The sequence below is a fragment of the Ambystoma mexicanum genome, chromosome 10 (genome assembly GCF_040938575.1).
Source record: "Ambystoma mexicanum isolate Mex_15411 chromosome 10, UKY_AmexF1_1, whole genome shotgun sequence".
NCBI classification, from domain to species: Eukaryota; Metazoa; Chordata; class Amphibia; order Caudata; family Ambystomatidae; genus Ambystoma; species Ambystoma mexicanum.
Genome location: NC_090932.1, coordinates 808249080 through 808272358, shown reverse-complemented (window position 1 = coordinate 808272358; position 23279 = coordinate 808249080). Strand labels below are relative to the sequence as shown.

The 23279-nt window shown below is 48.8% G+C and overlaps 1 protein-coding gene across 2 annotated transcripts in view; it reads right to left on the bottom strand.

Moving 5' to 3' along the window:
* NMD3 (NMD3 ribosome export adaptor) overlaps window positions 1–23279 on the bottom strand; it is a 379934-nt gene that overhangs the window by 62347 nt on the left and 294308 nt on the right. For both annotated transcript variants that reach the window (XM_069618472.1, XM_069618471.1), the window contains one exon: window positions 3599–3669. In XM_069618472.1, coding sequence (XP_069474573.1) covers window positions 3599–3669 — 71 coding nt within the window. The remainder of the gene's footprint in view (window positions 1–3598; window positions 3670–23279) is intronic.

Here is a 23279-nt window from a genome sequence, read left to right as displayed (position 1 = left end):
TGGAGAAAAAGCAATTTCGATGCAGTGTGCTGAGCTTGTAGAGAAAAAGAAGTGAGGTCATGGTGGGTGGTTTGTTCTACATATGCTCTGCCAGCATTACTTCGAGTCATAGACCCAGCCACCTGAGACGGCTGCCGCCAAAGGACACCATATGCTCTGCTTTGACTGTTTTTCGAACAAACTGCTGCTTGAGTTTTTTATATGAGGAATCTGTGGTAAAATGCAATCTATTAAAAACCCAGGTTCTTTAGGTTACAGCACTAACACCCTGCTAACTATAACCATAGACACCTTTGAGCCCTGCTTTATTTCTAGTCTCCCACAAGCCTCCAAGAAGCACACGCAGACAATGTTGAAATGCATGCATTCCACTCTCTAAAGGAGCAATAACACTTTGCTCTACAAATTAGGCTCGACTTCACGGAGAGCCTAATATGTTAACGTACCACCGGAGGGCCTGTGGAAAAAAAAAACAGGACTTTCTGAACTGCTGTAAAGTATTTTGCAAACACCTGTGGGGTATTCTCAATTATAATGGAGAAACCTAAGAACATCGGTCTTCTCATGAGTGCATGGGAGTGGTGTGGAGGGACAACCAAACCCACTCAAAGTCACTGCTTCTCTGGATCTCTGAGCACCTGTAAAGTACTCCCGGAGGGCACATAACTGCCTGCTACCGATGGATCAGGATATAATCAATAACGTAAACAAGCACTGGAACCGGAGCCTGATATTTCACAAATAACTCAACAAGGCAGTGCGTGTGCACTCTTACCCCATAGACATCATAAAGAGTCTGCCTCCACCGCAATGGGTCTAATCTAATCACCCAGACAGCAGTGAAAATGAACGTAATTTCAACTTTATCTCTTCCCCACAACAACTAATCTGTTATTCAGTCAGTCACTGAGATCTGTCAAACTCACTGGCAATCAGTATCCAAAGCTCACCAGAGACTATGTTCAATCTAATACTGATAAATTCCACCTCTTGAAAGGCACGCTGATGAGACAAATACAATTGTCAGAGCAATTGTCAGTGCCTCAATCGCATATGTCATTAAGCATGTCAAAATGGCTACTTGATAGAGATCCATCCTCTACAAGGAAGAACAGTAGACAGTAATAAGCTTAGCTGACCAATGAAGCACTAGAAATGATGTCACTGTGTTAAGCACGATTGTATGCAGTACCCTTTGGGTGCATTACAACAACCCTGAGTACAGGTAATAGGAAACCCAACCTTTGGTATAAGCTTGTACTACACAGGTTGGTAGCGTGTTGAACAGCCAGGCTTATCTCAAGAGGGGTCAATGTGAGCTGTAGTGGAGTTACAGAGATTCACAGTAACAAGTATTCAAACAAACCACACAAGGTTTCTTGAATAAACAATTATACATTTATTTATCAGTCAGTTAGAATAAGCCTTCTTCAGAAGGGAGCAATATAATAGCAACAACAAAATACACTTCAAAACTATACAGTTTCTAAATCAGTAAAGACCCTTTTGGGATGGCCTACAGACACAACCTACACTCTTGGGTGACTTCAATAGCAAGGGTGCTGGGGACATTAATATCTTACTGTTGGCATTTAGAATACTTTGAGTTTAGTCAAATGGAAAAAATGGTTATAAGAACAAGAGACCACAAAATATTTCTCAAGCAGGCAAAGACATAAATCTTGATAGGATGAAGTACCTCTGTAGGTAAGTAGAAAAGTCTTGGCACAATGTTTTAGAAGTCTTCGAAGAAGAAAAGAATCACATGGCGGGCCACAAGCCGATTAGACTTGTGAGCAGTAGAAGATGCAAGCAACTCTACAGCAAGAGGTAAATTCTCTTAAACTTTACAGCACCTTTAGAATGAAGAAAAAGTGCAGCAGATGACTGTTCCTGTGCAGCTCTGCAGATCTCGCTGTTCCTGGGCCTCAGTCTTGGGGACAAGAGGGAGGACGTCTGGGAACTCCTGCTCTGCAATGGGATGGTCACAGCTCGCAACCGGCAAACTTCAAACAAGTGGCACTTCGGTGTTTCAGCTCCTCAGGACTACCGCAAATAGCAACACCATGGTTTCTGGCTGTCGAAATGGACTTTCCTTGCTTCTGGGGTCCAGCACTCTGTTGAGGTGGCTCAGGCTCGGTCAGTCCTGCTTCCTGGGAGCCTGGAGGATCTTCCTGGAGCTCTTGGCCAACTTAAAAGCAATGCACACAATCGCCTCTCCCTGGCTATTCGGTTTCCAGCAGCACTCTGTGGAAATTCAACCAGCTCCGAGATGGATGTCCAAGTGGCTTACTTTGGAGTTGATTGGTCCCACCAACTCAAGGGGAGAAGTGGTCCTTGCAGGGGATTCTCTGTCTATATACGAATTTGGAGTTTCAGCACAGGAGAAGGGCTTCACCAGGCAAACCAACGGTCCAGAAGTTGCAGCAGGCGTCTGCTTCAAGTTCTTCATCGGTTCCTTCGTCCAGTGGTCGACTCTGCCTTCGAAGCCAAAATCCTCACCTTTTATTCAGTTCTCTCCCATTCATTCCAGCCTAGCTGTCACTCACCCAGCATGGTGGCTGTCCTTGCCGGACAGTCAGCCAGCCAATCCTCACAGAGTGCATTTGGGTCTCCTAGGACACTAAGCACAGGGAGTTTCAGGCACCTCCATCACTTCCTGCCCACCCCAGACACCCTGGAGCCAAAGGCGGGCTTCACTCGTGAATCCCGCCAAATGCAAAGCGAACAAAAGGACCAAACCTTGTTTGGCATGCAGAGTACAACTCAATAAAGGAACTTTCCACAAAGAAACGGCGAAAAAAGAAGACCAGGGCCATTTTGACAAAATGGGCACCCATTGGTGCTTTACTAAGGCTGCAATTGCAGCCCACGGTAAAAACACACAATGGTAGAAAAAACCCACTGCCACCAGCCATAACTTGTAGGAAAGGGTAACATAGAAGTGTTACATGAAAACCTAGACACAGGGGCTACCAAGTAACCCCTCCAGCACCCTATTGTAAGATAGTGTGTGCTAGTTACATTCAAACAGTAAAGTCAATTTCACTTCACTGCTCTTGGAAACAGTAGTTATCCAAGAGAAATGTATTTTAACCTTTGGGAAACCTTAAGAGACTTCCCTGTGTCACTGCACTAAAGGTGCTGTGTGACACAATGTAAAGATGCCGCCTATGGAGTTTGTCAGACTCCATAACCAAAAGAAACAGTGTTCAAAATCACATGAAAATACATGAGAGAGTGGAGAGAAAAGTCCTCAAAATCCAGCAAAGTTGCTGGGGGTCTCTAAGGTAGAGGCAATTAGCACATTTTTGAGAATTCTCCATAACACTGTCAGACAGGAGAAGAGTAGTCTCCCTGGATGGCAGAAAACTATAAAAATAATATACAAATATTAACGCTGTTCCCAGACCCAATTTAAGCAGGGGGCTAAATTGCATACATCATTCTGCATCTGTATTCTTGGACTTATATTGTCATCACTCTAATCTTTGCTTTATCCTCCAAGAAAAGTTGAAGAAAACAGTTGCTGAAACTAGAGAGTCAACTGTAGTGAGGTGCTTGAAATGTAACTTCATTAGCAATGCTGGAAGCCTACCTTTGTAAATATTCACGTTTTTTCTTATGGACTCATCTTCTTCTAGATCTTCAAGAAACTCCTGGTATTGTCTGTAAAAGTAAGAAATGTAATAACTGAAAAAGGAATAACTGGTTTCCAGTAAATACAACAAATAGTCAACATATACAATTTACACATAGCAACACCATTTAGTTTTACATACAGATATACGTCATATTTATAAAATTGCTTCCACCTTTTATGAGCACATTACGTTTATTGTACATGCAGAGCACAAGAGATCGGGAGGTATCTTCAGTTGTCTTTATCTTTATCTGCAGATAAAGCCTTTGTGAAAAAAGTTTAAAAGAAATATGAGGTAAGGTCTTTGCAGTTAAAAAAAGTGTAATCTTGTATTTTTCATCACACTTCTACTATCAAAGAATTCAAGAATAAGACTAGTAACAGTGGAAATAAAATCCACTGTATCATTGTGTAGCAAAGAAATATTTGCCCCTGTCTTGCACCCCACTGAAAGGAAAAATTGTGTGTGGTACTCCAAAAATGTATTCGAGGTGTGATCATCCAGGTCTGTACAATGCCAGCACCCATCCTAATCAAAACCAGGATTTGTACCAAAGTCATTGTCATTATCTTATACTGTTGGTGTCGCCCTGTGTTGACTCATTGGAGCCATAGGCACTCTCACATCCTTCGAGACCAAGCCTTGCCGCTCTAACTACCTAGATTGAGTTTGACTAAACTCAGTGTCTTCCGTGTTCACCATAATAGGGTGGCCACCCAAAATCCTCCCAGGGCTGATTTTGGAAATCCATCTGTACATTTGGATGGCTTCTCTGTGTTTTGGAATTTGTGTTACGCTCACCTGGTATCCACGGGGACGCTACCCAGCCCGGGTTGGATGATTTGCACTCTCAAACCCTCTCCCGGTCCCTTGGTAAGGCCTCTGTTTAAAGATGGGTCTGCAATATAGGAGAGCTGGATTCAATACCAGATTGTCTTTATGTTTTTCCACCTCCCTTGGCCCTTCTCACCTTAATATTGTAAAAGGTGGATTCTCCGTCCTGCTCCTCATGGCAGGGGCGTGTAGATGTGGGGGGGGCGAGCAGCAAGTGGGAATCCAGGCCGGCTGCGACTCCGTAGGTTTGCTGCTTTACAGTCTTTATATGCAGTTCTTATGTTGCTCTTAGTTCGAATAATAATGTCTTGCTTCTTTCCTTTTAGGTATGGAAAGGTATTTTGGTGTTCTCATGCAGTTTGAGGATGAGCATGGGTCGGTAGGCAAAAGCGCGGTGTGCGCGATGCTGTCTGGTGAGTGATGCGCAGCGCTGTTTCGCCTTTTATATTGCTAACCTGTGTCTTTTCTCTCCTTGCAGGTTGACTGTTCCTCGCCGAGCGCCGTAATGTTCTAGCAATGATACTGACCAGGAGATGACTACCCAGGTAACAATTGTGTGGCTTTCTTCATTCGGGAAGAAACGTGAGTAAACGCTTACTAAGGCTGTCTTTCTTTCTCCTCTTTCCAGGTTATGGTATTCCAGGATGCATGCGGTGCCGGATGATGGGAGTTCTTACCTTCAGGTGAGTGCAACTCAAGTCAGTGATGGATTGAAGACAGGATACTGTTCCAGGTAAGTTTCGTTGTGTTCTTTCTCTCTCTGCAGGTCCTTGGTTTCAGGTAAGCTGGCATCAAAGAACTGGACACGGTGAGCGTTACGCTGCCCACAGCAGAATAACCCAAAGCATGTTCTGCTGTTTGTGTGCGGTTTAAATAGTCTCAGGTAAAGTAGTCCAGGTAAAATAGTGCCAGGCCTGCCACACCCAAAGTAGTCCAGGTAAAGTAGTCCCAGGCCTGCCAACCCCAAAAGACTAGACCGCATAGCTCAGTTCGTTGCAACTGAGCTATGTGTGTGCCTCCATGTTGGCTGAACCCCTCTCCCCCACCCAAGTTAAATAGTCCCAAGTAAATAGTCCCATTCTAATGTTGGTCTTCATGATGGTTATGAGCCTGGCACCAAAGGCGCCAGGACTGACTCCAAGAGAGTCTTGGATGAGGTTTTAAGGCCATTGACCTGGCCCTAACTGGAAGGCTGACTTGCCAGTGAGGGCCAGGGGCAAGGGTCATGACAATTTGGTCCTCCCAGCCTGGATCAATCCAAAGCCTCACAGCATGTGGCTCTGTTTTTATGCAGTCCTTAAAATCAAACTCCCAAGGCATGGGTAACCCAAACGTACTCCAACTTTTCCCAGAAAAAGTACCCTATCTCTGTTAGTCGCGTGGCTAGGCTAGTCACGGTGGCCTTTTCACTTGTTTGATATGGTTCCAATGGGAGGAATCCATTTTACCAGACTGGGTCCTTTTTGACCCACTCCTCCATTCACAAAAATTGGAGGTTGTCTTTGTTTGCCTTGAAGACCTGAGGGGTCACATTACTATACCTTGTCCCTCTGTGTGAGTGAAAGGAAGTGGGCTCCTGGTTGCCTGTATCCCAGGAATGAGGACTTTAGTATGCATGAAGCCAGTTCTGACTGATATGCAGATGCCTGTCTGAAATGTTCCTTGGTGCGAGAGACCCTTCTAGAATTCATGGGCTTGCTTGGAGAGATAGTCTGCCAGCAGCTGACCACCATTATGAATGATTTGTATGGAACAGCCTTCCTGTCTCCCTGAAACTTGAGGAGAACCATTTCCGGTTCCGGAAGCACCTCAAAACCTTCCTCTTCACTTCTGCTTTCTCTCCCCCTCTCCCCTGCTAAATTCCTGGGTTGAAACTGCACTGGCTACGTGGCCACCCTTTGTGACCTTGGGCCCAGGCCCCACCATTCGCACACCTGCACTGCCTCCCTGGCAACCCCCACAGCTGGTTACTGTATTCTGCATCCCTACAGTCCCCCACCAGCACTTATGTCTGCTCTTACCTTGCACTTGCTACCAGCCGGCTGTTTATTTATCTTACTTATTCTACTATTCCATGTATTGCACTTTCCCCTTTCCCATCCCCCTCATGCACTTGCGCGATCTGAATGACACCTGGCCTAGTAAGATCGTTGTCTGTCTTCCCTCTGTTCCCCCTCCCTTGCCGCGCCTCAAAACACTTGTGCATAGGCGCGTTATAAATGCCATATCATATCTCATGCGATTTGGTGCTGTTTACACTCAATGCCACCCAAAGGGGTTAAAAGCAGACCCACTTATCTAGTCTACTGCTGGAATTCTCTACCTGCATTCTTGGGTGGACTACTACTCAATGAACGACGACTGAAGCACTGCACCAGAATTCTTCGATGCGCTGAAGGATCTGATGTCAAAGCTCTGTCTCTCCAAAACGAGCAGAAGGAATCCTCTGCAGTGCTCTTTCTCCTGATCTGGTGGGGACAACTTGATCACAGCTCCCGAAAGGTGGTCTCATTTCCCTGAAGATCCTGACCATGCTTGCATCACCAGATTGAGAAGCAGGAGCTCCTTTGTTGCCAGGACTGCGAAGAATCTCCAAGACAAATTGACCAGAGAATCTTCATCCTAGGACATAAGGAAAGTGCTCTTGTTCCATTTCACCTGTTTAAGTTGGATTTCTAAAATCAACCCTGGAGTGAGATTTTAGGAGGCCACCATACCTATGGTGAACAGGGAGCATAAGTTCAGACCAAACTCAATCAAGGTATTGTGGGAGATCAAAGACGTAATCTTAGAAGAGTGGTCTATGGTTCCCCAATTAGTTCGCACAGAATAACGCACAATAATTCAGCTTAGACAGTATGTATACAAATACAGTGGTTTATTAGGCCTTTAAGAACAGTCCGTTTGTTTTTGTTAAGTGAAATAATTTGACTGCTACACTTATGCAAAAAGCAGCATAATAAGAAATATGTAAATTGAATACACAAATATTTCATGTAACTAAACCATAGAGAAGAGAATATGACAATGCATTACTTACCGTAAAAGCATTTCTGATGGTTGTATCTGCTTAGATTCACATGCTGTGCATAGGTCCGACATCCAGTGGTCACTGCGGAGTATTGCATTTTGTTTTTCGTAGTCGAAAAGGGACGTCGACAAGGCGTGTCTGAAATACTATCCCTATAGTGACGTGCGTTGTACCCACAATCCCTCACGCGTCGAGGTCCCTCTGTTTGTATTTTTCTGCCCTGAGGGAGCCTTCTAGACGTGAGTGAGTACAGAAAAGAGAGATATAAAAGGAAGTCTATGTTCCTTCCATCCGAGCGGGGAGGAAGGGTGGGCGCATGTGAATCTAAGCAGATACAACCATCAGAAATGCTTTTACGGTAAGTAATGCATTGTCTTCTGATGTTTGTTAATCTGCTTAGAATCACATGCTGTGCATAGACTAGCGAGCAGTACCCGGAGTTGGCGGTGGGTTATGAGAAGGAACAGTAGAGAAAAGATGTCTTAATACTGCCTGTCCCACCTGGGAGTCAGATCTCGAGTGTGCATCTAGACAGTAGTGTTTTGTAAAGGTGTGCACAGAACTCCAGGGAGCCGCTTTGCAGATGGACTCAAGGGGAACATTTGCAATGAATGCTATGGACGCCCCCGTGCCTCGAGTAGAGTGTGCTCTTGGCTTAAAGGGCAGTTCTCTCTTAGCAAGAGTATAGCAGAGAGTGATGCATTGAACAATCCATCTAGAAATAGTGGACTTTGAAACTGCATCCCCTTCTCTTCCTGATGCCACCGAGACGAAGAACTGATTAGTCTTCCTCAGTGGTCTGGTTCTTTCCATATAGAACATGACCGCTCTGCGCACATCTAGTGTGTGCAGAGTTTTTTCTCCCAAGTTGGAAGGATTTTGAAAGAACGTTGGCAGTTCTATAGACTGGTTTACGTGGAATTTCGAGATGAATTTCGGAGCAAACCTTGGGTGCGTGCGTAGAACCACCTTATCTCTGTGAACTGTAACGAAGGGGTCTAGAACAGAAAGAGCCTGTAGTTCACTTACTCTCCTGATGGAGGTGATAGCTATTAGAAAAGCAGTCCTAAGAGTGAGGTGTTTAAGAGATGCTTTGTGCATGGGTTCGAAAGGTGAGCCCATGAGTCTGGTAAGTACCACGTTAAGGTCCCATCCGGGAGCTGGGTCAGCTATCGGGGGGTGTATTCTCTTTACTCCCTCCATGAAGGCCTTTATAACAGGGATCTTCCACCACGACACTGAGTTGGGAAGTGGTGTATGCAGAAAGTGCCGCTAGGTGGACTTTAATGGAATTGAACACTAGACCTGAATCCAATAAATGGGTCAGGTATAGAACAATAGGTGTGGGAGAGCAGTCAATCGGGTTGATGCTTTTTCCTCTGCACCAGATGACAAATCTCTTCCACTTGCTAGAATAGCAGTGGCGAGTGTTAGGTTTTCTGGCTTCCCTGAGGATGTCCATGCATCTCTGCGGGAGCTGTAGATGTTCGAATTCTATGATCTCAGGAGCCAAGCTGCTAAGTTCATGTTCTGGGGGCATGGATGCAGAGTCCTGCCCTTGTCTTGTGACAGCATGTTGTAAGGGCAGGGGAGTTTCACTGAGGGAGATAGAGACATCTCCATCAAGTGAGCGAACCATGGCTGTCGGGCCCACATTGGGGCCACCAGTATCATGGTCACTTGTTCCTGGTGCATCTTGTGCACCACCTTGTTGAGAAGGGGAGTCGGGGGAAAAGCGTAAACAAATTTCCCTGACCATTGCATCGACAGACCGTTCCCCTTGGATTGGTTCTGGGGGTACCTGGAGGCGTAACTTTGGCATTGTGAGTTCTCCAGGGTTGCGAACAGGTCTATTTCTGGGAATCCCCATTGTGTGAAGACGTCGAAGACGATGTCTTCGTGCAGTCGCCATTCGTACTCTACGGGCAGGGGGAAATCTCTGCTGAGTTTGTCTGCCACCAGATTGAGTTCCCCTGGTACATGTTGTGACAGTAGGAACATGTTTTGTTTGAGAGCCCACTTCCATATATTTTGGGCCAGTTTGGACAGTCCTGGAGAGTGGGTGCCCCCCTGCTTGTTGATGTAGTACATGGCTGTGGTGCTGTCTGTAAGGACCAATACAGTCTTGCCTTGTAGGTGTTCCTGGAAGGCTTTTAGCGCCTTGAACACAGCTAGTAGCTCCAGTAGATTTATGTGTTTGGATGCTACGTTCGGAGTCCACACTCCGTGAGCAGTCTGATGGGATAGGTGAGCCCCCCATCCTGTGAGGGATGCGTCTGTGGTTAGAGTGGCTTCCGCCGCGGGTGTGGCAAAGGGTTTCCCTCTTTCCAGGTTTTCCTTTGTCCACCACCGTAGCGAGAGAACCAAGGCCTGCGAGACCACCACTAGATTGTCCCATAGTCCGCTGACCTGACACCACTGGCTGTTGAGCCACTCTTGCATAGGGCGCATGCGCAGGCACGCGTGAGGTATCAAATAAATACACGACGCCATCATGCCTAGCAAGCGCATTGCTTTGCGTACCGTCACCTCTCGACCGGTCACATATTGAGGGATCTGAAACAGCATGTTTTGGACCCTCTCGTTGGAGGGGAAGACGAGGCCGTCCTTTGTTTGAATTAGAGCCCCTATGAATTGTTTGATTTGGCTGGGGTCTAGGCTGGACTTCTTTTCGTTGATGGAGAAGCCCAACTGGAACAAAAGGTCTACAGTCTTTTGGGTATTGGAGAAGCAGGTTTCGTAAGAATCCCCTGTTATGAGCCAGTCGTCGAGGTAAGGGTAAACTGGGATGGACAACCTGCGCAGGTGGGCCGCTGCCACTGCCAGTACCTTCGTGAATACCCTTGGTGCCGATGCTATGCCGAAGGGTAGCACTCTGAACTGGTAGTGTGTGCCCTCTATCATGAACCTGAGGTATCTTCTGTGCGCTGGCAACATTAAAATATGAAAGTATGCATCTTTCATGTCCAATGTTGTCATGTAATCTCCCTGTGATAGCAGTGGGATCACTTCCTGTAAGGTCACCATACGAAACTTCTGGGGTTTGATAAACTTGTTCGCTGGGCGCAGATCTAATACAGGGCGCATGGTTAGATCCTTTTTGGGTACAAGGAAGTACACTGAATAAATACCTTCCGTTACCTGAGATAGAGGTACGACCTCTATGGCTCCTTTTTCCAGCAGTTGTTGTACTTCTTGGAGAAGGATGGCAAGGTGTTCCGGTGTCATGCGTCGCCCCTCGGGGGTCTGTATGTTGGGGAACCGTTGAATTCGATGCAGTATCCGTGGGCTACGGTGGAAAGTACCCAGCGGTCTGACGTTATTCCCTCCCATGCTGGAAGAAAGGATGTTATCCGGCCCCCGACCGGTGTTGCATGGGAGGGGACGCGAATCTTCGCGTCACTTGGTGTTGTTGGGGGCTTGGGAGCCTCTGGGGGTGGACCCCCGACCTCTCCCTTTGCCACGGCGCTGGCCTCTTTGGCTGTACTGCCCACTATTGGTCTGGTAATTGGTGGCAGGGTACTGTTGCTGCTGATTCTGCTGTTGGCGTTGGCCACGAAAAAAGCGTTTGTTGCCATAGCCGCGTCTGGTAGTGGGCTTAGAGATCTGGTCAAGAGTTTTGATAGTATCGAACTCTTTTTTAGCCATCTCCAGAGCCTCATCCACCGCTTTCCCGAAGAGGTTTGAGTCTTCAACAGGTTTATTTATTAAAGACGCCTGTGTCTCCGGTTTGAACCCTGAGTTGCGCAGCCATACATGGCGTTTTAGGAGTATTCCCTGAACCAGGGAACGTCCCGCTGTCTCTGCAGCATCCAGAGAGTTCTTTACAATACTCTGGTTGACCTGGGTTCCTTCGCCAATAGTTGATAGCAGGCGTGTACGTAGTGGTTCCGGCGCTTCTTCGGCGTCTTTGCGCAGTTTGGCCCACTGCGCGTCCGTGTAGCTAGCTAGCAAAGAATTGTTGTTCGCAATTCTTGCCGAAAAGGCAGCCGAGGATGTGACTCTCTTTGCAAGGGCATATAACCTCTTGCCCTCCTTGTCAGGTGGTGCCTCGCTGGTGGACAGCGGCACCCCTGCCCTCTTCCTTGTATTAGTTACTACAAGGGAATCCGGAATGGAATGTCCCCTGATGTACAGCGGGTCTGAGGGTGAAGGAGGGAAAAGTTTTTCAATTCTTGGATTAACTCCTCTGATTAGTGCGGGTGTGGATAGCGAAGGGATGATTCTTCTCTTCACTGAAGCGAGGAGGGGAATGGTCTGGATGACCGGGGGTTTCTCCTTAATTACTCTTTCCACAAAGTCTATTTCAGGAGAGATCTCCCCAGTGTCCTGTTCGAAATATGCTGCTGCTCTGCGCAACAGGGCATTGAATGTGGGCTGATCGTCAATGGGAGACGTGTTTCTAACAGGTGAATTGTCAGGAGGATTTAGGTTCAGGACATCAGTGTCCGAATATACTGATGGGTATTGCCAGGGATGAGAAGGTCCTTCTCCTGGATTTTCTCCGAAGCCTTCTCCTACCATGTCTGGGCTGTCTTCCAGACCTTCCTCCTGGTTCTGTCCCTCTTCATCGTCCACAAATTCATCCTCCTCCTCCAAGTATTGTTCCTCACCAGTGAGGTCATACACATTATGGAAATCTGAGGCTGTGTCCTGCTGGGGATTGAATAGTCTCGGATATTTGGCCCTAGGGTCCTCCTGAGGCCCTTCTCTTGTTCTCTTGGGAGTAGGAGGGTTCTGGGTCTTCATAAACCTCTCCATTCTCTCCATGCAGAGATGGAGCCTTTCCATGGTTTCATGGGGTACCCCTGAGCGGTCTAGCGGGGGAAAATTAGTGTCATCTAGCTGAAAACGGCTCGACCTCTCCCATAACGTCGAGGAAAGTGTCCCGTCGCCTTCCGAAAAGCCTTCCGGTGTGCTGGGGGTCCCCCCGACTGAAGGGGGTAGTCCCGGTCTTTCTTCGGGCTTTTTCGGCGTGTCTTTCGACCTTTGCGTAGCGCTCGACGTGTCTTTCGGCGTACGCTTCTGGGCGTCGGCTACAACGATCCTCGCCAAGCTCTCTGCGACTCGTTTGTCAGCGGAGGGCTGTGGTTTCGACGTTACGGGTGTCGATCGTTCTACGGCGGCGTGCGCTCTCTGCTGGTGCGCGCCGGCCGATGGTTTGGGGGCGGCGCCCTTATTTGCTGAAAGCCCAGTCGCTGGTCGCGGCTGCGGTTGCGAGAGGGGCTTCGAACCTGAACGGTCCGAGGAGGCCGCCGGTGGAACCTGCGTCTCCTTGGGCGCTGATGCTTTCTTCGTCTTTGACGAAGAAGAGCCATGGGTTGTGTGCTTATGTGTGGTATCGTGTGCGTCAGTGTCGCCGGGGTGTTCATCCCCATAAGCAGGGCGTGAGCCGAGCCCGTCGGGGCCGGGGACAGACGACGAAGAGCGCGAGCGCTCTTTAGAGGGGTCTACGACTTCCGTAGCGGAGGTCGTGTTATCACGTTCCTCGTCACTGTCGGTGGTAGCAGCGGCGGGTGAAGAATCGGCCTTCGACATAGCGTAGGCCGCCCACCTCTTGACCCTACGGTCTTTTAGAGTCTTTGGCTTAAGAAGCCGACAAGCCGTGCAACCCTCCTCTTTGTGATAGAGGGGCAAGCAGCGGTTACACCGTGAATGCTTGTCCTTCCAAGTAAACTTGCCCTTGCAAAGCGGGCAAAACCTAAAGGGTGTCCTCTCCATAGCCGAGGCAATAAATCGTGATAACGACCCCAAGGTAAAGGAAGGGGAAAAGGAAAGGCATTCTCAGAAAAGAACCAGAGATGTCCCACGACCCCACTCTCCCTACTGTATTTGGCCTGTGAGGCCAGGCCACGTGTTCGGCAACGCCGAAGGATCTCCTCCGCTCGTCCCCTCCGTCGAAGATCTTGCTCGGCGGAGACAGCTTCACAACTGCGTCGAGGGAGGGATCTATGTTATATATTAAATAGGAAAACGACCAAAGGTCGAGGAGATGAAATCTGCAATGTCTCTCGAGGAGCTCCGCGTAAAGGCGACCAGTAGCTGGGCAGAAAAAAACAATCTGAGGGACCTCGACGCGTGAGGGATTGTGGGTACAACGCACGTCACTATAGGGATAGTATTTCAGACACGCCTTGTCGACGTCCCTTTTCGACTACGAAAAACAAAATGCAATACTCCGCAGTGACCACTGGATGTCGGACCTATGCACAGCATGTGATTCTAAGCAGATTAACAAACATCAGAAATTTTGATACAAAACATAGCTTCCCAAATAAATCTTGTTATTAATCTACAGTACTAAGGAATTCAAACGGTTTAAGTTACTTACATGTAACTCTTGTTCTCCAGCATGGGTCTGGCATGGATTCACATGCTCATGAATATTCCCCGTCATCAGGCTGGGAATCCTCAGTAAAAAGAAAAAAACAGTTTCACTTTAGCTTAGAAATGTATTTCTCCTCTAAACCAATCACTGTGATTTGGGTCATACTGCCCCATCCAGTCACAGTGCTCTCCCTAAGCTCCACCCCTAGTGGCCATCTTTAGATATTTGTTAGCAAGCGCGGAGAGCCATCTGAAGATGGAAGACTTCGACAAGGCCTTTCCGTGATTACAGGTCCAAAATTGACGAACTACTGAGAAGTGTTCCGAAAACTCTTTGTGCGTGCCACGTAAAACTTCAAGGCACGAGCAATGTCCAGCGAATGAAAAGCCCTCTCCGCTGGTGAAGATGGAATTGGGAAGAAGACAGGCCACACCAAAGGCTTGTTGAGGTGGAACTCAACGAAACCTTCAGCATAAAGGTGGCGTGTGTACGTAGTATCACCCTTTAAGCGTGGAAGGACAAGTACAGCTGTTTGCAAGACCGGGCCTGGATCTGCCCGACCCACCTGGCCGAGGTGATCACCACGAGGAACGCTGTCTTCCACAAGAGAAACTTGAGCGGGGCTTGATGCATCGGCTCCAAGGGTGCCTCCATGAGTTTAGTCAAGACCACATTGAGTTCCAAAGCTGGGGCAGGAGCCTTCACCAGCTGAAAAGTCCTGAACAGACCCATGAGGGACTCCTTGACAAGCCTGTGCCAACACAGGGAAGGCTTGCCCGGTTTAACGGGATATGGCGGCCAGTTGTACCTTGATAGAGGCGTGAGTCAGTCCAGCCTTGGCCAAGGAAAGCAGGTATGGTAGGAGTTGCAGGGCAGTGACACGCAGAGGAGTAATCTTCTGAGCCCGGCACCACACAGAGAAATGCTTCCACTTATGCCAGTAGCAGGTTGAAGAGGCTCTGGCCTTGGCTAGGATGTCCTTACATTCCAGTGGTAAAGAATAATGTTCAAATTCTAGGGCTGCAGGAGGCAGGCCCTGAAGTTCTGCAACGCCGGATCATGGTGTAGAATCACTCATCCCCCTCTTGTGAGCAGATCAGAAAGTAGTGGCAACTACTTCCGGAACTTTGGGAGGTCAACCGGTTAGATACCTAGGTTACAACCTCACTAACTCATGCTCTATTATAGTATGTGGCAACTCTCACTGAGGGCACAGCCTTGGTTTCACATATGAAACAGTTACTTCACAAAGTCTGCAGTTTTTCGATTCTGCCTGTCCTTCGCTACTACTTTATGAAAATTTAACCTGTGCTTCTTTACGGTTTGGATCTCTCGCTTTTGGATTTGGGGGGACTTTCTGAATAAGCTACAGGCTCAACTTTGTGGGAAAGATGATAGATTTGCTCATAGGGTCAAACACTGATGGACTACTTAATAGACCGGGGGGCGGGGGTACGAAATTAAAACTTTAGGTATGAATTCATATCGCTCATATATGGAGTATGCCAAATTTTAGAGAAAAAGGGAGGATTTTTCCATGTATTTGTTCAGTTTCCCCTGTCCGAAAATGCACTCCCTCTACTTGCACTTTAAACTTAATCAACTTCCTAATAAGGAAGTGACTAGCCATTGGGGAGGACATTCTTCGTCTTCTGCTACAACAGCAAACTGTTTTGTCTCAGATCAGATTTCATTGAGACCTGGAATCATTGGGTAACAAAATATCCGAATGTTGCAATCAAGAGAGCTAGATACTTTAAATATCGGATATGTACTGGAAATTATTCTGGTCCAGGCTTATGTGGGGAAAAATGTTTCTTTGATGCTCTCTCTATGTCAATTTTTAACTGATGTTTTAGACCATTTGGATGGTTAATTTTTTGAATGTATTAACAACACTTTCGTTTTTATTTTATTTAGAGATATTTGTATTCTGTAGAAGTCACTTGTGTTGTGTATGTATTTATGTTATTCTGAAAATGTAATTCTGTTATTTTTTGTATATTGCGTTTGTCATTTGTGTAAGGTTTACTTAAAGCCAAAAACACAATATAAAAAATAAAGAAATGTCTTCCGAGCCTCGCCTGCTTGGGTGGAACGGTGCTCGGGGTCTTCATTTAGCAAGGGAATGGACATGATGATGTTCCATCTGGACTCACATCGTTGGTAAAGGAATTCTTCCTTTTTAGTCTCCTCAGGCACTAGTTGAAAATGTTTTGAGGCCCTGGCCATCATAGAATGAAAAGAGCTGACCTCATCCGGTGGAGGGGCCTGTGTGGTTCATCCGCACCCACTGGCTTCCCCATCAGCTAGCACAAAGTCATCGGCCTCGTCAGTGTCCGTCGCTGTAGTCACCGTATCCATGCCCATGTCCGTGTGCTCTGACGGATCCCCAGCTTGAGTCAAATCCAAAGGTGGAGGCGGTGGTGGCAGGGTCAGTTGAGGCCTTGGAACAGCTTTGTCTTTTGACCTGCGTTTACGCTGGGGAGCAGTCCCAGGAGGCAACCTTGGGGGACTCCTTGTTGGAGGCAGTCTTTCTTGAATTTCCAAAACAAGCGTGTGCAGCATGGTCAGAATGTCCAAAGACACGTCCCTCGGCTGCGGTGTGGAGGTTCCGGACTGATGTGCCTCTGACGATTAGGTGAGGGACAGGCTCACCTCGCGGGCACCCACCTACAGACAAGGGTCTCTGACCCTCTTTGTGGTCCGAATAATAGTCTTCGGGCATATTATCGTCGCCCTCCTCAGAGCTCAAATAAAGGCACCCTTCTTGCCGTCAGTAGAAGCTTTACCCCTTCCCCTCTCCGGAGACTTCTGGGGTGGAACGGTCAGTTGAGATATCCCCATTCCAGGGGTCTTTGCCGGAAGCCGCATCAGCTGATTCACGCCGTGGTGGTAGGGACACCCGAGGGTCGGCTGTCGCGTGACTGCAGACACCACTTTCGTGGCCATTCCCCCATGGGTTGTCGACAGGATGGTAGCAGGAGCCTTCGTCAACGTGGTCATGAACATCGATGACAAAGTTGTTTTGGCCGGTGGAGATGCCGATGGTGTCGCTGAGGGGGACAGCGAAGGACCACCTTTAGATCTCTCCGTTGGACTTTCTCTTAGAGGGAGCGCCCCTCACTGGTAGGCTCACCACAGAAGTAGTCAGTGACCTTGTCCTTCCCGAGTTGAGACACGCAGCTGTGGCGAACCCAGGGAGATCAACGTCGTACAGCCTGGTCTTCTTTGGGGCCCCCGAGGGCGGGGCATCCCCAAAGGATGTCAACCTCTTTTCTGAGGGAGCTAGCTCGTGGGACCACCTGGGCCTGGGGGATGCATGGCCATGCCCAGAAGCAGAGTAAGAGGCCTTGCCCGATTTGTGCCATGCTGCTTTGTCTTCTTCGAAAATCCACAGCATACATCCTCATCATCGTCTGGATTCAGGCAATACAGAAATGTATGGTGTCGATATTCAACATGCACAATCCTCAATCCACATTCCGCGCAGAGTTTGAAGAGGCATCTCTTCTCCTCTGTCATGGTGGAAAGGCGCAAAGGAGGCCAAGCCCAGGCCTTCTCGAAACTCGATGGAAGATCTGCGATGTAGTATGATCTTTGCCGACAAATGGGTCCCGGATGCCGGAAATCGACCGCCCGTCGAACAATGAGACAAATATTGGTCAAAACCTTTCAAAACATTTGCAGGAAAACTCGAAATATGAAAAAGCAAGAAGAGGACTCCCAACACTGAAGCATGCGGTAAAAATCTGAAGATGGACACCCGGGGTAGAGCATAGGGAGAGTACTGTCAGTGGATGGGGGCAGTGGGACCCAAAGGACAGTGATTGGTTTAGGGAATAAATACAGTTTTCAAGCTAAAGTGAAACTGTGTTTTTCTTTTTACAGAGGATTCCAAGCCTGACGACAGGGAATATTCATGAGCATGTGAATCCATGCCAGACAGACCCCATGCTGGAGAATATATATTAGATGAACTAAGACTTGCAGGGAATAAATAATATGCATTTGATGAACTAAGACTGACAGGGGGTGAACAACAAGACAAACTGGAAACAAATGAGTAAAGAGCAGGGGAGAGATAAAGGAACAAGTTACTTAACTAACTGTTGTTCTCCAGCATGAGACAGGCATGGATTCACATGCTCATTAATATTCCCCGCCATTAGGCCGGTAAGAAAAAGACTCAGTCTTGCTTTTAAAGCTTGAAAACTGCCTTTCTCTTATTATCCAATCACTGGAGACTGGATCATACTGCACCCATCCATTGACGACCGTCTCCCTGAGTCCCGGCCCGGGCGGCCATCTTCAGATTCAAAGCATGTGAGGTGCCCGGATGAGCACAGTGACGAAGGAGGGAGGGTATGCATGTGAATCCATGCCAGGCCCATGCTGGAGAACAACAGTTACAGGTAAGTAACTTGTTCTTTCTCCAGCATGGGGTCTGGCATGGATTCACATGCTCATGAAATTATTATACAGCAGTACACATATACAACCACAGGAGGTGGCAAGGCACAACAGAAGTACAAACACTTACCCCTGGGGCAGACTCACCTCAAACAAACTGGTTGCGTAGCACCACTTGGCCAATTCTGGACTCCTCCCTGGAATCCCAGTCGACGCAGTAGAACCTCATGAAGGTGAGCGTAGACCTCCACGCAGCAACCCTGCAAATGTCCCGCAGGGGAACCCCAGAGAGGAAAGCTGTTGTTGTAGCGATGACTCTGGTGGAATAAGCTCTAGGCAGGCCCGGGTGTGGTCGGTTGGCCAGTCGATGACAATGCATGATGCAGCCGGTGAGCCACCTGGATATGGAAGCCTTTGATAGGGCATTTCCCTGATTCACAGGACCAAAGTTCACAAAAAGTTGAGAAGTCTTCCAAAAATCCTTTCTGCAGGTCACATAGAACTTCAAGGCCCGAGCAACGTCCAGTGTATGCATCGACTGGTCAGCAGCTGAAGCAGGATTCGGGAAGAAGACGAAGCACCAAGGGTTTGTTAAGGTGCAATGCAGACAGAACCTTAGGCATAAAGGAAGGGTGGGTCCAAAGCACAATCCTCGCAGCATAGCATGAAAGGACATGTATGGGCGTTTTCAGGAGAGGGCTTGAGTCTCCCCGACCTGCTAGGACGAGGTGATAGTCACCAGGAATGCAGTTTTCCAAGAAAGAAACTTCAGGGGGCCTGATGGAACGGCCCGAATGGTGGCCGCAGGAGCCTGGTGAGGATAACATTGAGCTCCCACACTGGGGCAAGGGCATTCACTGGAGGGAAGGAGCTGAAGAGGCCCTTCATGAATTCTTTGACAAGCCTGTGGGACCACAAGGATGGATGCCCAACGAGCGAGATATAGCTGCCAGATGCACCATGATGGAGGCGTGGGTCAATCCTGGCTAGCGACAGTAGGTACGGCAGGAGCTGCGGGGCCGTGACGCGCAGAGGCTTAATCCTCTGGGAGCTGCACCACACCGTGTAGCGCTTCCACTTGTGCCTGTAGCATGATAGTGTAGATGACGCCCTGGCCTTGGCAAGAACCGTTTTACATTCCATAGGAAGATCATAGTGGCTAAACTCTAGGGATGCAGGAGCCATGCCGTGATGGTCAATGATGCTGGGTCATGATGCAGAATGGTCCCCCCTTTCTCTGGAGAGCAGGTCAGTAAGAGGAGGCGACAGATGACTGGAGCCACCGACAGGCAGAGCAGGTGCGGGTACCAGATTTGGTGGGGCCACGCTGGGTCGATGAGTATCATCTTACAGTGACAGAGTTTGAGTGTGTTGATGACACGCAGTAGAAGTGGAATTGGGGGGAAAGGCATACAGAAACCGCCCTTCCCATCTGAGTGATTGGTGTCCCCTAAACTCCCCGATTGGGGAAACCTGCTGGCAAACTCCTTGCATTTGGAATATGCTGCTGTGGCGAAGAGGTCGATCTGGGGACGGCCCCATTTGCAGAAGAGGAACGACACTGGCTTTTGTTGAATCTGCCATTCGTGGCAGGACCACAGCTCCCTGCTGAGGGCATCCACTACAGTGTTCTTGATGCCTGCCAGGTGAAACGGGACGAGGAACATGTCTTGAAGATTCGCCCAGTGCCACAGAGCCTGAGCCTCGATCGAAAGAGGAGGGGGATCGGGTCACGCCCTGTTTCTTAATGTAGAACATTGTGGTGGTGTTGTCTGTGAAGAGCCCTAGTACCTGCCCCCTCAGAAGGGGCAGGAATGACTTGAGAGCCCAGAATACTGCCCATAATTCCAGCACATTGATGTGCAGATTCTTCTCTTCTGGCAGCCAGAGACCCCTGGGTAGGGCTGCCCAGTGTAAGCCATCCCTCCCCCATCAACCCAGGGAGGCATCTGTGGTGACCGTAGCCTGGAAAGGTGTAACTTAAAACGGGGAACCCTGAGTGAGGTGCAAGCATGCTCCCGACCACTGTATAGACTGTATGAATTCCAAGTTCAGGGTAAGATGTCCTTGTGACTTGGAGCCACCAGGTGTCCAGGAACTATTGAAGAGGCCTCATCTGCAGCCTGCAGAATGGGACCAGGTGGATGCTAGAGGACATCATGTCTAGTAGTGACTTGATTGCTAGGATATTTGCGGATTGCATCGTGGGCAGCTGATGTACCTTTCCCAGGGCGGCCACCACCTCCTCCGAGGGGTACGCCAAGGATGCCACGGTGATGAGGCGGGCACCTAGAAATCGAGCGACCTGGGATGGCACTATGCAGGATTTCGGATAACTGATGGAGAATCAGAGTTCTGTCAGCAGGCGTATGGTGGTCTCTGTGTGCTGTATCGCCTGGTCCCGAGAACAGGACCGGATGAGCCAGTCATCCAGTTAAGGGTATACGTGTATGCTTTTGAGGGGTAGATGAGCTGCGACTGGGGCCAAGAATTTTGTAAAAACCCTTGGCGCCGACTTTAGGCAAAACGGCAGAGCTTTGAACTGATAGTGCCGTCCCAAAAATATGAAGTGCAAGAACATTCGATGCTTTGAGTGTATGGGGACGTGAAAGTAGGCATCCTCCAGGTCCAGCGTCGTCATGCAATCCCCTTCCTCCAATTGGCTGAGCACTTGCTGCAACGTGACCATCCTGAACTTTTCGGATTTTAGGTATTTGTTAAGGCGTCGCAAATTCAGGATCAGGCGCCACCCTCCTGATTTATTTTGGACCAGAAAGTATCTTGAGTACACTCTGTAGCCCCGGAGGCGTAATGGGACGGGTTCTACTACCCTTTTGCCAGCATGGCTTTCACTTCTTGGAGCAGCTGGGCCATGTGTAGCTCCTTCCTCGCTACAGGGAGAATACAAGGGCACTTGTGTGTTACGCTCACCTGGTATCCACGGGGATGCCACCCAGCTGTGGGGACTCTGGTACCCTTCTCAGCCGCTCCCAGGTATAATCAGCGGAGAAGTTCTGCCTAGAAAACAGGTGGACAATGTTCGAGACTGGGCAACTGGGGTAGGAGCCTCCCAACACCCCGTATGCCCGCAGCCCCTCCCCGGACCTTTCCTCACCTTATTATGGGTTTTGGCGTGCTCTCTGTCCTGCCTTCCTGGCAGGGGCGCGTTGTCCTTTGTGGGCGAGTGCGATCTAGTTACTTCACTGATGCAGGCCCTTTAGAGTCTTTCAGGTAGGTCTTATTACTGTTATACTGTATGCCTTTCTTGGATTAAAATAATGTCTTTTCTCTCTCATTAGGTGCGCGGAAGTTCGCTGTGGAACGTTGGCTGACTTGGGACTCGCCGGCAGGTGATGGTGCTTCGCGAGCACCTTGATGCTAAGTAGGCGCTATGCACAGCGCTGTGATGCCTTGCCTTTGCTAACCTGTTCCCGTAGGTTGCGGTGCTCACCCGGAGCAAGAAGTCCCACGGCGATGCTAGTCGATGGGCGACTCGTGAGGTAAGCTGCCGGCACAATTGTAAAAAGTCTAATGTCCTGTTTCTCTCCTTTTTGTAGATCCGACGGTCCGGGAGGCTCGCTGTTCCTTGGATGTTGTTTGCAGGAGCGGAGGGCAGCTAGCGGTGGAATCACAGGTAAGCTGCTGCTATTAACAATGTCCTTTGTTTTTCAGATGCTGTTCTTCCGAGGTTCGCAGATGCAGCTGAACACGCTAAGCGTCACGTTGCAGGATTGCAAAGTAACGCAAAGCGTGCTATCCAAGTCGGATGTGGTTTAAATAGCATAAAGAAAGTAGTCCAGGTAAAACAGTCCCTAGGCTACCACACCAAAAACACTATACCGCATAGCTTGGTTCCAAGGAGCCAAGCTATGTGGATGCCTCCATGTTGACTGGCACTGAAATAAAGTAGTTCCCAAGCACTAGTCTTCATTAAGTATGAGCCTGGCGCCAAAGGCGCCAGGACTGGCCCCAAGAGGGCCTAGGCAAAGGGTGCCTAAACTTGTTGGGGGCCCGAGCCGAGACCCCCTTCTGGCCCATGGACCTGCCAGGGGGTTGGGGGGTTTAGGAAGTGGATCGTGACATTGTGTTTGAACTTCAGGGTATGTCCCTGACTAAGTAGGTCCAGCACCCATTCATCAGTGACGTCCTTCCACGCGTTGACAAAATATGACAGACTACCCCGAAACCGGGTTGCAAAGTGAGGGTCCAGGCATGGGGCCCGAGTCAGGCTTGCTTGGGTGTTTGCGTCTTGCCATGCGGGCGTCTGCGATGTTGCAACCCTCCTCTGCAAGCTTGTGACCAGCCTCTATGCTTCCTGCGCCGTGGAGTGGGAGGGCCGACGGTAGGAGGTAGAGGCGTATCCTCTGGAAGATCTTAACTATTCCCTTTAAGTTCAAAAGGAAGTGGACCGACGCCGTTTCAGGGTCCCTGGGAATCTTGCTATCTCTGTCGGTCTTTATCACCTGCAGTGTATCATCCACTACATTTCCGAAGAAGTTATCCCTGTCAAAGGGCATATCGACCACCTTGGCCTGGACATCATGTCTAAAGTTGGTGGCCTTCAGCCAGCCATGGCACCTGAGCGCCACACCATTATCCATTTTGCGAAAACCTGAATCTGTAACATCTACAGGTTTGGAGCACATTATAAATAAATAAACAAACATCCATGGCTACTGTAATGGGGTGGTCAGAGGCCACCTCTCCTTCCTGAAAAAGGGCGAAAGCCTGTCTTCTTTTCATCCAGCAAGAAATCTAGGAGCAGTCCCAGCTCGAGTCAGACCTCGCTATCATAACGGGCTAGAATGGCCAGAGTGTCAGCGGCCTTGACAGTTGATGCTGCGGTGTATATGACCCGCTTCCCAATTGCATCCAGCTTCTTTCCTTCCTGATCTGGTGGAACCATAGACTTGGAGAACGGGTTTGCAGACAGTTTGCTTGCTGCGGCTGAGATCATGGAATCTTGTGATGGCTGCGATCTAAGGAACGTGGGGGCCGAGTCCGGCACCCTGTATTTGTTCTCTAGCCT